The following is a 12,599-nucleotide window of genomic DNA, read 5'->3' on the forward strand; positions in this document are numbered from 1 at the left end:
TAGAGATAAGAAGAAAACAAAACATGCTAGTAACTAAATATATAAATAAGAAGAAACAACATGCTGTAACTAAATACTACAATAAGAAGAAAACAAACATGCTATGTAACTAAATATCTACAATAAGAAGAAAAACAAACATGCTATGTAACTAAATATCTACAATAAGAAGAAAAACAAACATGCTATGTAACTAAATATCCACAATACGAAGAAAATGTATCTAAAAAGAGCCAAACTCTAAACATATGGCTCTGTGGTGATGGTGGCTGTGGACGGACCATCAGTTCTGACTGACTAAAGGTGGGAAATGCCAGGCCTGGAACTATGTTGACCTCTACTACATCACACCTCAATGCTGCCTCTGGCTGAGGCTCACTGTGCTGTTACAGTCAGGTCCTATTCTGGAAGAGAGCAAATCTTTAAATGGAGCTCTTTAAAATGTAGGAGCTGGACCAGGTCTGACCAGGCCTTTTGTCCACAGGGACCCTTGAGGCCTCGTGTCAGAGCAGAGCGGAGCGCGTTAGCAGGACAGAAACACATAAGGTCTGGAAATAAACCCTGTGATTCTTCCGTCGGCTGACAGGCAGGAAGTGTGCCCACTGTGTCAGGGTGAAACCTTTCCACCCCTCCTCTCTCAGGGGGACGTGGAATTATTATTTAATTTCAACTGCTGTGTTTTTAGGTTTCCTCTATCCTTTCCGAGCGCCAGAATAGGACATCTGTCCTCCACCATGGAATTTCAACTTCACAGGCAAAGTGGTCATTTAAATTCAATGCAGTATAGCTACGCACTTTTATTAACTCAATCCAACAGGTAAAGTAGTCTCTCTCTCCCTCCCCCTTCCTTCCTTCCTTCCTTCCTTCCTTCCTTCCTTCCTTCCTTCCTTCCTTCCTTCCTTCCTTCCTTCCTTCCTTCCTTCCTTCCTTCCTTCCCCCTCACCAGTTTCTGTGTGAGTCCTGGTGGGGCCCAGTCGTAGGTGATGGTGTTGAAGGTGGGGTCCTTCTTCGAGACGACAGGGTTAGTGATGACCATGCGGTTACGTTTGTACACCCGGATGCCCTTCACCTGTAACACAATGGGAATGTACAGTATTTATGGCCTCGGGTGGTCAGAGCTGATGCATTCAGAACACACATGCTGCTGTAACTGTGTTCAACGCCGGGCCCCTCTGCTATTTCACTCTCTCCTCTATCGTTCATGTCTCTCTATTCCAGGTCTGGGCAACTCCTCGGGGGGACTGATTGGTGTCACACTTTTTGTCCCCCAGCCCCAGTTAAACACACCAAACTCCAATAATCAACTAATCATGATCTTTAGTTGAAAATGCAAATAGTTTAAAATCAGATGTGTTTGCTAGGGATGGGGGGGGTGACACCAATCAGCCCCCCCCCCCCCGAGGACTGGAATTGCCCAGGCCTGCTCTATTCTATCCAATAAAATTCCCTGATTTATTTATTTAACCTTGATGAAGTCCCATTGACGTCAGAAGACCTCTTTCACCCGGGATGCAGAATAACTTAATCTCCTTGATGTGATATGAAATGCAGTGTATCCACCTAAATTGTGTTTTTAAAATGGTCATTATGCATCAAATCAAAAGATCACCTTGGCTGTCAGGTGGACGTATTTGGAGTCGGCGAGGAGACAACCCATCTTGTGATCGTCCTCTAGGTCTGAGCTGTGACCGTGGTCCTCCACACTGCAGCCACACTGGGTACAGGCTTTTCTGGAGGCAGGGAATAGATCATATCAAAAGGTAAAGTCATCCTCCAGCGTCCGGACACCCTGCATGCTTTCCTGATGGGGGGGACAGGGCTGAACAGATCAGGGCAGAGTAGAACAGGGCAGAACAGGGCAGATGATACAAAATAGGTAACAAACATTCTTGTACAAAACACTTCCACTCTTTGTGATGGGTGGGTGTGTGCTCGGTTCTGATTGGTCCTTCGATCAGAACCAGCAACCTTTGGATCTACTTGATCTCTCCAATGTATCTGTTTTTTTTGTTTTCCTTTTTTTTTCTAGTCAGGGACTGATTTAGACTGGTACACCAGGTGGGTGATTCCCCTCTAGTCAGGACTTGATTTAGACCTGGGACCCAGGTGGGTGATTCCCCTCTAATCAGGGACTGGATGTTCAGACCTGGACACCCCAGATGGGTGATTCCCTTAGTCAGGGATCGGGTGATTTAGACCTGGGACAGGACCAGATGGGTGATTCCCTCTAGTAGGGACTGATTTAGACCTGGGACACCAGGTGGGTGATATCCTCTCTAATCAGGGACTGATTTAGACACCAGGTGGGTGATTCCCCCTCTAGTCAGGACTGATTTAGAACCTGGGACACAGGTGAGGTGATTCCCCTCTAGTCAGGGACTTGATTAGACCTCGGACACCAGGTGGGTGCAATTATTATCAAGTAGAACAGAAAACCAGCAGTGCTCCGGAACTCATAGGTGTAGGATTTCAATACCCCTGGCCTAGGTTGAAGACATAGGTTAGAACAACGTCACAATCACAAGCTTTGGAAAATAAACTGATTCATGTTCTAGAATTTTCCTTCATTTATGAAAGAGTTATGGGATATTAGAAGATTCTTGGACTCAACCTTCAAGTTTTCCAACTACAATATCTACAGGAAGTACCTCTCACTATCCACAGCAATAAAACAAAATATAATTTTTTGGTTCAGCTGAACAACTATCAAAAGTTATGTGTAGTCCTAAAGCTAAAAAATGAAAACACATTAAATACTTATCTTAGGGAAGAGTTGAATGGGAGCAGTGGATTCTGGTTAGTTTTTAGAACGGTTGTTTATCATCAATTAGTCATGGCTGGTAGTGCCAAATAGCCCCCTGTTCCCTATATAATGCCACCATGTTAGCCTGGCCCCTTAGGGGGGGGGGGGGGGGGGGGCTCCACTGTTAGCCCAGACCCTTGGGGGGCTCTGGTCAGGAAGTAGTCTTAGGGGAAGGGTGCCATTTGGTAAAAAGGACAATATTTCAGGACCATTCATCTTCCACTAGAACATTATTTGTATATATATATATATATATATATATATATCACTCCAAACAAAAACACTCCATTATGGCCATCGGCGGCAGAGAAGCAGTCGAGGCAAATGGAGCAAAACATTCCAGAACCATTAGGGGAGAACTAAAGGGAACTAGGAAAACTCAGGACGCCATCCTGCTTTACACCACTGCGTTGTGTGTGTGTGTGTGTGTTAACGTTGGGGATAAATTACCTCCAGGAATGTGGGAGGAATCCAGAGCAGATCCCTTTACATGACAGACACGTTGCACCCTTCCCTACTAGAGCTGCTGACCACATCTGGGGAGAGAGGAGAGGAGAGAGATAAGAACAGAGAGAAGAGGAGACAGAAAGGGGGACAAATGATGAGACAAGGAATATACAGGGAGGGAAACACTCTGGGCACAGACCTGAGCCTCAGAGCCCTTTGAAAGCTCCGTATCCTCAACTCAAAGCATACAGACACCTCTTTCATGCGATTTATTAGGATCCTCATTAGCCCTGACTGTAGGTTTGTTTATTCCACGTGTAACTCTGTTGTTGTTGTTGTTGTTGTGTGTCGCACTGCTTTGCTTTATCTTGGCCAGGTCGCAGTTGTAAATGAGAACTTGTTCTCAACTGGCCGACCTGGTTAAATAAAAAAGGTGAAATAAATAAAAAGCCAACGGCTAGTCTTACTGAGGTCACATAACGAAATAGACATTAGACAAAAATACTTTACATACATTTTAAAACATGACCATGCAGTACAAACACACAACAAGTAGGTAACATGGGGAGAGGTGGTGTGTCGTGTTGCTTTATCCGTTTCTTTTAAACCAGGTCTGCTGTTCACTTTACAAAGATGGAAAGGAGTTCCTTGCATTCATGTCTCTGTATAATACTGTACGTTTCCTTGATGTACAGCCCTCTGATTACAATCAGCCAGCTGCAGCTTAACTAGGTCCTTCTTTGCAGCACTTGACCACACGTCTGGACAATAATCAAGATTAGACAAAACTAGAGCCTGCAGGACTTTCTTTGTGGAATGCGTTGTCCAAAAAAAAGCGGAGCATCTCTTTATTACAGACAGACCTCTCCCCATCTTYRCAACCATTGAATCTATATGTTTTGACCATAACAGTTTACAATCTAAGGTRAGACCAAGTAATTTAGTCTCCTCAACTTGTTCAACAGCCACRCCATTCATTACCAGATTCAGCTGAGGTCTAGCACTTAAGGAATGATTTGTACCAAATACAATGCTCTTAGTTTTAGAGATGTTCAGGACCAGTTTATTACTGGCCACCCAATCTAAAACAGACTGCAACTCTTTGTTAAGGGTTTCAGTGACTTCATTAGCTGTGGTTACTGATGCGTATGTGGTTGAATCATCAGCATACATGGACACACAGGCTTTGTTTAACACCAGTGGCAGGTCATTAGAACATCATATAGAAACACACTCACAGGGCCGTACACACAGAATAATAGTGAAGATATCAAAACTATGGAATCATGTAGTAACCAAAAAAGTGTTAATCGAAATCTAAATATATTTTACATTTGAGATTCTTCAAATAGGAGTCTGAAATTGTGGCTAAAACATTAGAAGGCTGAGCAGAGTGATGTCACGAATTACATATACACTGTGTCGAAACTCTCCCACGACTAGAATGATGTCATTGAGACTGGGAAAAAAATAAAATAAATTCATGACATTTTGAGGACACAATTATATCCAATAGTAACCTAAAAGCATTGAGAGAAAAAAAACTAACTACAAACTGTGTGTGTGTGTTTGTGCAGTTTGGACGATCCCTGTGACGAAGCAGCCTTGTCCTGTGTATCCTGCAGCAGCGTGCTGTCTAACTGTGTGTGTGTGTGTGTGTGTGTGTCTGCGTGATCCTCCAATATAATTCTGAAGTGTGTGGTCTGACTATAAGCCAACTCTTCCCTAATGCTTCAACTCCGTCTAAACAACAAGCTCATGAATGAACGGCTTAGAGTACACTTTAAGATGTCTATTTTAACTTGGGACCAGAGCCAGGGTGTTTTGGTCTCTCTCCATTGGACAAAGCCTGATTTGGGGGGGGGGTTGGTTCCTTGTTCTGAGAGACTATGGCCCTTATTCACAAAGCATGCTGATCTAGAATCAGGCCTCCCCCCCATATACAGTGCCTTGCAAAAGTATTCACCCCCTTTGGTGTTTTTCCTATTTTGTTGCATTACAACCTGTCATTTGAATGGATTTCATGTAATTAAAAAACAACTGAAAAGTGGTGTGTGCGTATGTATTCACCCCCTTTGCTATGAAGCCCCTAAATAAGATCTGGTGCAACCAATTACCTTCAGAAGTCACATAATTTGTTAAATAACGTCCACCTKTGTGCTACSTAAGTGTCAAATGATCTCAGTAAYATATATAAATAAATAACACACCTGTTCTGAAAGGCCCCAGAGTCTGCAACACCACTAAGCAAGGRGCACCATGAAGACCAAGGAGCACGCCAAACAGGTCAGGGACATAGTTGTGGAGGTTATAAAAAATATATGCAAAACTTTGAACATCCCACTGRGCACCATTAAATCCATTATAAAAAAAATGTAAAGAATATGGCGCCACAACAAACCTGCCAAGAGAGGGCCGCCCACCAACACTCACGAACCAGGCAAGGAGGGCATTAATCAGAGCTGGGCTTTACGGAAGAGTGGCCAGAAAAAAAGCCATTGCTAAAAGAAAAAAAATAAGCAAACACATTTGGTGTTCGCCAAAAGGCATGTGAGAGACTCCCCAAACATATGGAAGAAKGTACTCTGGTCAGATGAGACACAAATGTAGCTTTTTGGTCATCAAGAAAAATGCTATGTCTGGCGCAAACCCAACACCTCTCCTCACCCCGAAAACATCATCCCAGCATCAGGCAGCATCATGCTGTGGGGATGTTTTTCATTGGCAGGGACTGGGAAACTGGTCAGAATTGAAGGAATGATGGATGCCGCTAAATACAGGGATATTCTTGAGGGAAACCTGTTTTGGTCTTCCAGAGATTTGAGACTGGGATGGAGATTCACCTTCCAGCAGGACAATGATCCTAAACATACTGCTAAAGCAACACTTGAGCGGTTTAAGGGGAAACATTTAAATGTCTTGGAATGGCCTAGTCAAAGCCCAGACCTCAATCCAATTGAGAATCTGTTATATGACTTAAAGATTGCTGTACACCAGCGGAACCCATCCAACTTGAAGGAGGTGGAGCAGTTTTGCTTTGAAGAATGGGCAAAAATCCCAGTGGCTAGATGTGCCAAGCTTATAGAAACATACCCCAAGAGACTTGCAGCTGTAATTGCTGCAAAAGGTGGCTCTACAAAGTATTGACTTTAAGGGGGTGAATAGTTATGCATTCTCAAGTTCTGTTTTTTTTTGGTCTTATTTTCTTGTTTGTTTCACAAAAAAATATTTAGCATCTTCAAAGTGGTAGGCATGTTGAGTAAATCAAATGATAAAAACAAAATCAATTTTAATTCGAGGTTGTAAGGCAACAAAATAGGAAAAATGCCAAGGGGGTGAATACTTTCGCAAGCCACTAATCCTATTCATTGAGATTGATCTCCTACTCKGAGACGCTTTTCTGAAGATGGACCAATGAGTAGAGCATCGTGCGCCTGACCCCTCCCCTCCCTCTGGTCCCGGCCTATTTATAATCCATGATGTTGCAGAGTAGACTGCCAAAGCCAGCTCTGCTTTATGTACAAAGCACCATCATCGATCACGCTGTCCTTCACAGGAATACAGAGAAGAGACATGACAGAGACAAGGACACAAAGGACGGAGGGCSCGTCCAAAATGGTACCCTAAGCCCTATATAGKGCACTACTTTTGACCAGAGCTCATAGGGGTGCCATTCCCCAAGCAGCACTTCTGTTCTGAAAGTGTCTGTTGAAAAGGTTAAGCAGACAGCATTAGAAACAGGAGAGCAAACAAAACAAACTAGGAGGGCAACCATGGTATCAAATCCCTTTGTAATCCACAGCTCTGATCGCCATCGGTCAGGGTGAATAGGTGTCAACGCAGGCAGCGTGAGACAGCCACTTCGGCTTGGCAGACCGKTCCACGTCTGTTATGCACTAATGAGACCGCCAAAGTAAACAACTGTCTGAATGACCATGTTGTTCACTCAAGAGGTGGCGCACAAACGCCTCACAGACGATCACACGCGAGAAGCTGCAGGTTCTCTCAAACCAGAAAACAAAATGGTGTGATTTATAGAGCCACAATAACCCAGTCAGTCTTTACGCTTGGAATATAAATACATAACGAGTGAGATATGCTAGCTACATATTTCTGCGTAAATAATGAGATGTTGGCTACATATTTCTCCATAAATAGTGAGATATGCTAGCTACATATTTCTCCGTAAATAGTGTTGCTATGAAAATAAATACAAAGTAAATAGTCTTTCATTGCAACCACATTAGGGTGTGAAAATAAGAAGGTGTGCTGCTGCCTTAAAAAACAATGTTGCTTTAGTCGGACAGGAAGAATGAGCAAAGCAAAAGGAAGTGTGGAGGATGTATTTTTCATCGTAAAAGGATAAGGGCTGTAACGTTGTAACGGCTCTGTCATTCTAAACGCGTTAAGTATGAAGTTAGGAACTCAGCCAGAGCCGGGGAGGGGAACTGAAGGGCCTAATAGCTCTGGGAAAGACTTGGGCGGAGGAGGCCACACCTAAACTGAAGTGGGTCAGCTCAAGAGCCTCTCTCGTCTTCAATAAGCACACGTTGACACATCCAATCAACTATAAATAGACGATTGTAGATAAAGCACTGTCCTTTTTTGTAATAACATTATATTTTACTTCTCAAACTCAGTTTATTGACTGTGGAATAGTTTGTTTCTGAAAACACTGTGGTCTTTCGTTAACCCTTCCTTCCCTATTGTAGAGTCGAGTACTTCAGCGTAGTGTTCAGAACCGTTTGAGTTTGTTAAAAACGCCTCACCTCGTCAATACGACAACATTGTGGGAGTACAAGAACAGGGTTGTGGGTTTGTTGTTGAAATGTAGTCAAGTATTTTAAACGGGGCCTGTCCTTTTGGATTAATGCGATCCGTCTTCGTCTCTCTTTAGTGTGACAGGAGGAATAGCTGTGACACAGAAACAGACCAAGACTCCATCCCCAAAAGGAACTCTATTCCCTATCTAGTGCACTTTTTCAGACCAGAGCCCTATTCCCTATCTAGTGCACTACTTTAGACCAGATCCCTATGGAACCCTATTCCCTATATAGTGCACTACTTTAGACCAGATCCCTATGGAACCCTATTCCCCATCTAGTGCACTACTTCTTTAACCAGGAGCCATAGGGCTCTAGTCAACAGTAGGACACCTCTCACGGGGAGGCGGAGGTATTGTTGGCTGGAATCATCTGCAGTGCAACAATGTGTGAATTCAGGATAAATCCGTAGGGACGGTCAAGTAAGCTTGAGAGAGACGGTCAAGCTATTTCAGAGATCATTTTAGAAAGGTCGAGGGCTTAGTTTTGGTATTTCAAAACGGTCTAACGCAGCTCACCATAGACAGGTGATTGTTAGAGGACACAGGCTTTCAAGATCAGACTAAGACCTTTCAACACACGCAATACCCGTGGCCAGTGAACAGGCTTTGTTAGAGGACCACGGCGTTCAATATTTGTATTTATTATGGGATCCCCATTGCTCWTCCTGGGGTCCAGCTAAATTAAGGCAGTTTATACCATTTTAAAAACATTACATTCACAGATTTCACAACATACTGTGTGACTTTAAGCCCCTACTCTAATTCCACATATCTACAGTACTAAACCCATGTGTGTGTGTGTGTGTGTATAGTGTGCATGTGTCTATGTTTTGTGTTGCTCGTTCCCGCTGTTCCAATATCAGACTAAGATGTCACCATTCAACACATGCATACCGTGGCCAGACAAATTCTTTCCCTTTCTTTTAGTAGGTCTTTGATTAAAAAGATAGGCTGTGTCTGAAATGACCCATAGAGGTCTGGACAAAATAAATGTACTACAGTACCTTTGAAAGGTATTAAGACCCCATGACTTACACATTTTGTTACGTTACAGCCTTATTCTAAAATTGGATTAAATTGTTTCTATCCCCCCCTTCATCAATCTACACACAATACCCAATAAATGACAAAGAAAAAAACAAGTTTATACATTTTTGCAAATTTTTAACTTAACAGAAATATCAGTATCCAGACCCTTTACTCAGTACTTTGGCAGCGATTACAGTCTCAAGTCTTCTTAGGTATGACGCTACAAGCTTGGCACCCCTGTATTTGGGGAGTTTCTGCCATTCTTCTCTGCAGATCCTCTCAAGCTCTGTCAGGTTGGATGGGGAGCKTMGCTGCACAGCTATTTTCAGGTCTCTCCAGACATGTTCGATCGGGTTGAAGTACGGGCTCTGGCTGGGCCACTCAGGGGCAATCAATATAATTTACCACAGGTGGACTCCAAGTTGTATAAAACATCTCATCCAATCAAGTTGTAGAAACATCTCAAGGATGATCAATGGAAACAGGATGCACCTGAGCTCAATTATTTCAAGTCTCATAGCAAAGGGTCTGAATAAATCAAAATGTATTTCTGTGTTTTTGCTTTGTCATTATGGGGTAGTGTGTGTAGATTGATGAGGGGGACAAAAATATAAGGCTGTAACGTAACAGAATGTGGAAAAAGGGAAGGGGTTTGAATACTTTCTGAACACACTATATATATATATATATATATTTAGGGAGAGAGACTGATGTTTTAAAAAAGGGTTTTGGAGGAGTTACTGGTTAGAATATAAAGTTTTGCATTCCTATAAGAAAACCAATCACCACCGTTCCACACAAAAACTGACAGGGTTCAAGAAGTGAACGGGTTACACTAACAGACTAGTAGACAGCAGTGGAAAACACTACAGGAAATATGGAAGATTATGCATAGATTTTTATGGTTGCTGCTACACTTTTTATTTTATTTTTTAAAGAAAACATTTACAAAGTGCGTTTCACTCACCTTCTCTATTCCAGAGGTCAAATCCATAGTCCTCAAGTTGAAGGGCTGAGATACAGTTCCAGAGAGAAATGTAGCCTATCTGAAGGTGTGTTTTGAATAGCTCTGCTCTCTTCAGAGAACTGTGGTGAACTCCACTACTATGGTTTTCTGCTGCACACGAGTCTGACAAAGAAGGCTTAAATGACTGGCCGCTGGGATTCCCTGGAACACTCGTGCCAACCCAATCACAGCAAAAGTAAAAACACCCCACAACCAATAGAATTCAAGTGGTATTTTCCCTCCTCCTCCCACTTTTTTTCTCCTTCTTCTTCCCCTCTCTTTCCTACACATTGGGAACACCCATTGTCTGGAACAGATAGAGACATGACCTCACTGGTGAGTGAGGATGCAATATCAGGCCCCAGGAATGCGCTAGTCACATAGTTACCCGTCCCAAGAGGCACCCYGCCCCCCCCCCCTACATAGTGCACTACTTTGACCACGGCCCATAGGCTCCTAACGTAGAGACTAGGGTGATATAATTGGGACACATGAATAGTTGTGATATCTTGCTGTTAGGGAGATGTTTCCTGTGCTTTTAAACCAAACAGCTTTATTCTGCCTTTTTATGGAAGTGGGTGAACAGGAAGGACAGGAGTACAGACTCAAACCAATGCTCAGCAGTTTAGATTGTTGGGCCGCATCAACAAGAGAGTCAGTCATGCACACAAACTCTAGAAATTACATATTATTATTATTTTAACCTCAAATCCAATGTTGTGTTTTTTAAACATCTGTGACTGAGCCCCACGTTGCATACAAAGCCATACAATGTTTCTACTAGAAGTATAGAAAAACTCATATAGAAAAGTAATTCAGAATACTATCCAGAGATATGACACAGCCTCAAGGAAGGTACAGCAGATATTCTTTTATTTAAATGTTTGAGCGATACTTTTGAGACCAATGCTTATATTATTTGAGATTATTGATATACATCATATCACAAATTCATGAAAAAGTTGCATTATATAGAAAACTTAAAACAAAAAGTTCAATTATATTAATTTAATAATTAAACTTCACTAAAGTGTTCACTTCCTTTTGACATTGACACATCAGTGGCATCATCAGTACAGTAATTGATTGAAAGGTGCTTTGCTTTGTGGCCATGGTGATTGTGTCAATCTCCAGATATACATGGGATACTGTACATTGAACTCTTTTACACAAATCCCTCACCTTTAGAAKAGAAAGATATATTTGGGTGTGGTGGTGGAGTGGGGGGGGGGAAATAAGATCTGAAAACATTACATCTAAAAGAGACAAACAGAAAAACTACTGGCTTCTGAAAAGATGTTGAGGAGACGCGATGAATCTCAAACGCCGTTCCTCGACTTTCTCCCATCCTCTTCTCAGCTCTTTCTCAAAAATGTCAGACGTTATGTGAGACAGGACGAGAGGAAATTGGAGGAAGGACTTTTTTAGGATGCATCCTTTTTGGATCAGGAAATGGAAATGGCTCACGAGAATGTCTGGCAGGCGCTGGTTTCAGACACTGTTGGACTAAAACACCAGCTCAACAGAAGACATACGATCAAAACACTCTTCTATTGTTTTGACCAATGACGGTCCAAATCAACTGCTCTCTCTCAATATGCTCTCTCTAATTCTCTTCCTCTCGGAGGACTTGAGCCCTGGGACCATGCCTCAGGACTCCTGGCTGTCCCCAGTCCACCTGGTCGTGCTGCTGCTCCAGTTAACTGTTCTGCCTGCGGCTATGGAACCCTGACCTGTTCACCGGACGTTCTACCTGTCCYAGACCTGCTGTTTTCAACTCTCTCTACCGCACCTGCTGTCTCTAACTCTGAATGATCGGCTATGAAAAGCCAACTAACATTTACTCCTGAGGTGCTGACCTGTTGCACTCTCTACAACCACTGTGATTATTATTATTTGACCCTGCTGGTCATCTATGAACATCTTGGCCATGTTCTGTTATAATCTCCACCCGGCACAGACAGAAGAGGACTGGCCACCCCTCAGAGCCTGGTTCCTCTCTATGTTTCTTCCAAGGTTCCTGCCTTTCTAGGGAGTTTTTCCTAGCCACCGTGCTTCTACACCTGCATTGCTTGCTGTTTGGGGTTTTAGGCTGGGTTTCTGTACAGCACTTTGTGACATCAGCTGATGAAAGAAGGGCTTTATAAATACATTTGATTGGCTGATTTTGACCCGAGCCCCAGTTAAAAGTAGTGCACTACGTAGGGAATAGACCCCTAAGGGCCCTGTTCAAAAGTAGTGCACTACGTAGGGAATAGGGTACCATTTTAGATGCAACATCCCTTTTCTTAGGTTCCCTCCACCATCACTCCCTAGACAGGTACCCAACCAGGACCAGTATCAACCCTTAACCATCACTCCCTAGACAGGTACCCAACCAGGACCAGTATCAACCCTTACCCATTACTCCCTAGACAGGTACCCAATGCAAAGAACTTGAAGCTCCGCCCCCCCAATAGTCGTCCGGGTGGGGAGCCTACGCCATATTC

General features: G+C 43.1%; 1 protein-coding gene across 2 annotated transcripts in view; it reads right to left on the bottom strand.

Annotated features, from left to right (window-relative positions):
- LOC112069205 (LIM and cysteine-rich domains protein 1) overlaps positions 1-10,270 on the bottom strand; it is a 42,883-nt gene extending 32,613 nt beyond the window's left edge. The window contains exons 1-4 of one of the 2 annotated variants that reach the window (XM_024136493.2): positions 10,072-10,268; positions 3,254-3,339; positions 1,610-1,730; positions 944-1,069 (exon numbers count right to left, since the gene is read on the bottom strand). In XM_024136493.2, coding sequence (XP_023992261.1) covers positions 944-1,069; positions 1,610-1,730; positions 3,254-3,339; positions 10,072-10,098 — 360 coding nt within the window. In that variant the 5' untranslated portion in view covers positions 10,099-10,268. Of the gene's footprint in view, positions 1-943; positions 1,070-1,609; positions 1,731-3,253; positions 3,340-10,071 lie in introns of both variants that reach the window. The other variant, XM_024136494.2, reaches the window with a different exon arrangement.
- Between the last annotated feature and the right edge of the window lie 2,329 nt (positions 10,271-12,599).

This window comes from Salvelinus sp. IW2-2015, unplaced genomic scaffold (genome assembly GCF_002910315.2).
Source record: "Salvelinus sp. IW2-2015 unplaced genomic scaffold, ASM291031v2 Un_scaffold932, whole genome shotgun sequence".
NCBI classification, from domain to species: domain Eukaryota; kingdom Metazoa; phylum Chordata; class Actinopteri; order Salmoniformes; family Salmonidae; genus Salvelinus; species Salvelinus sp. IW2-2015.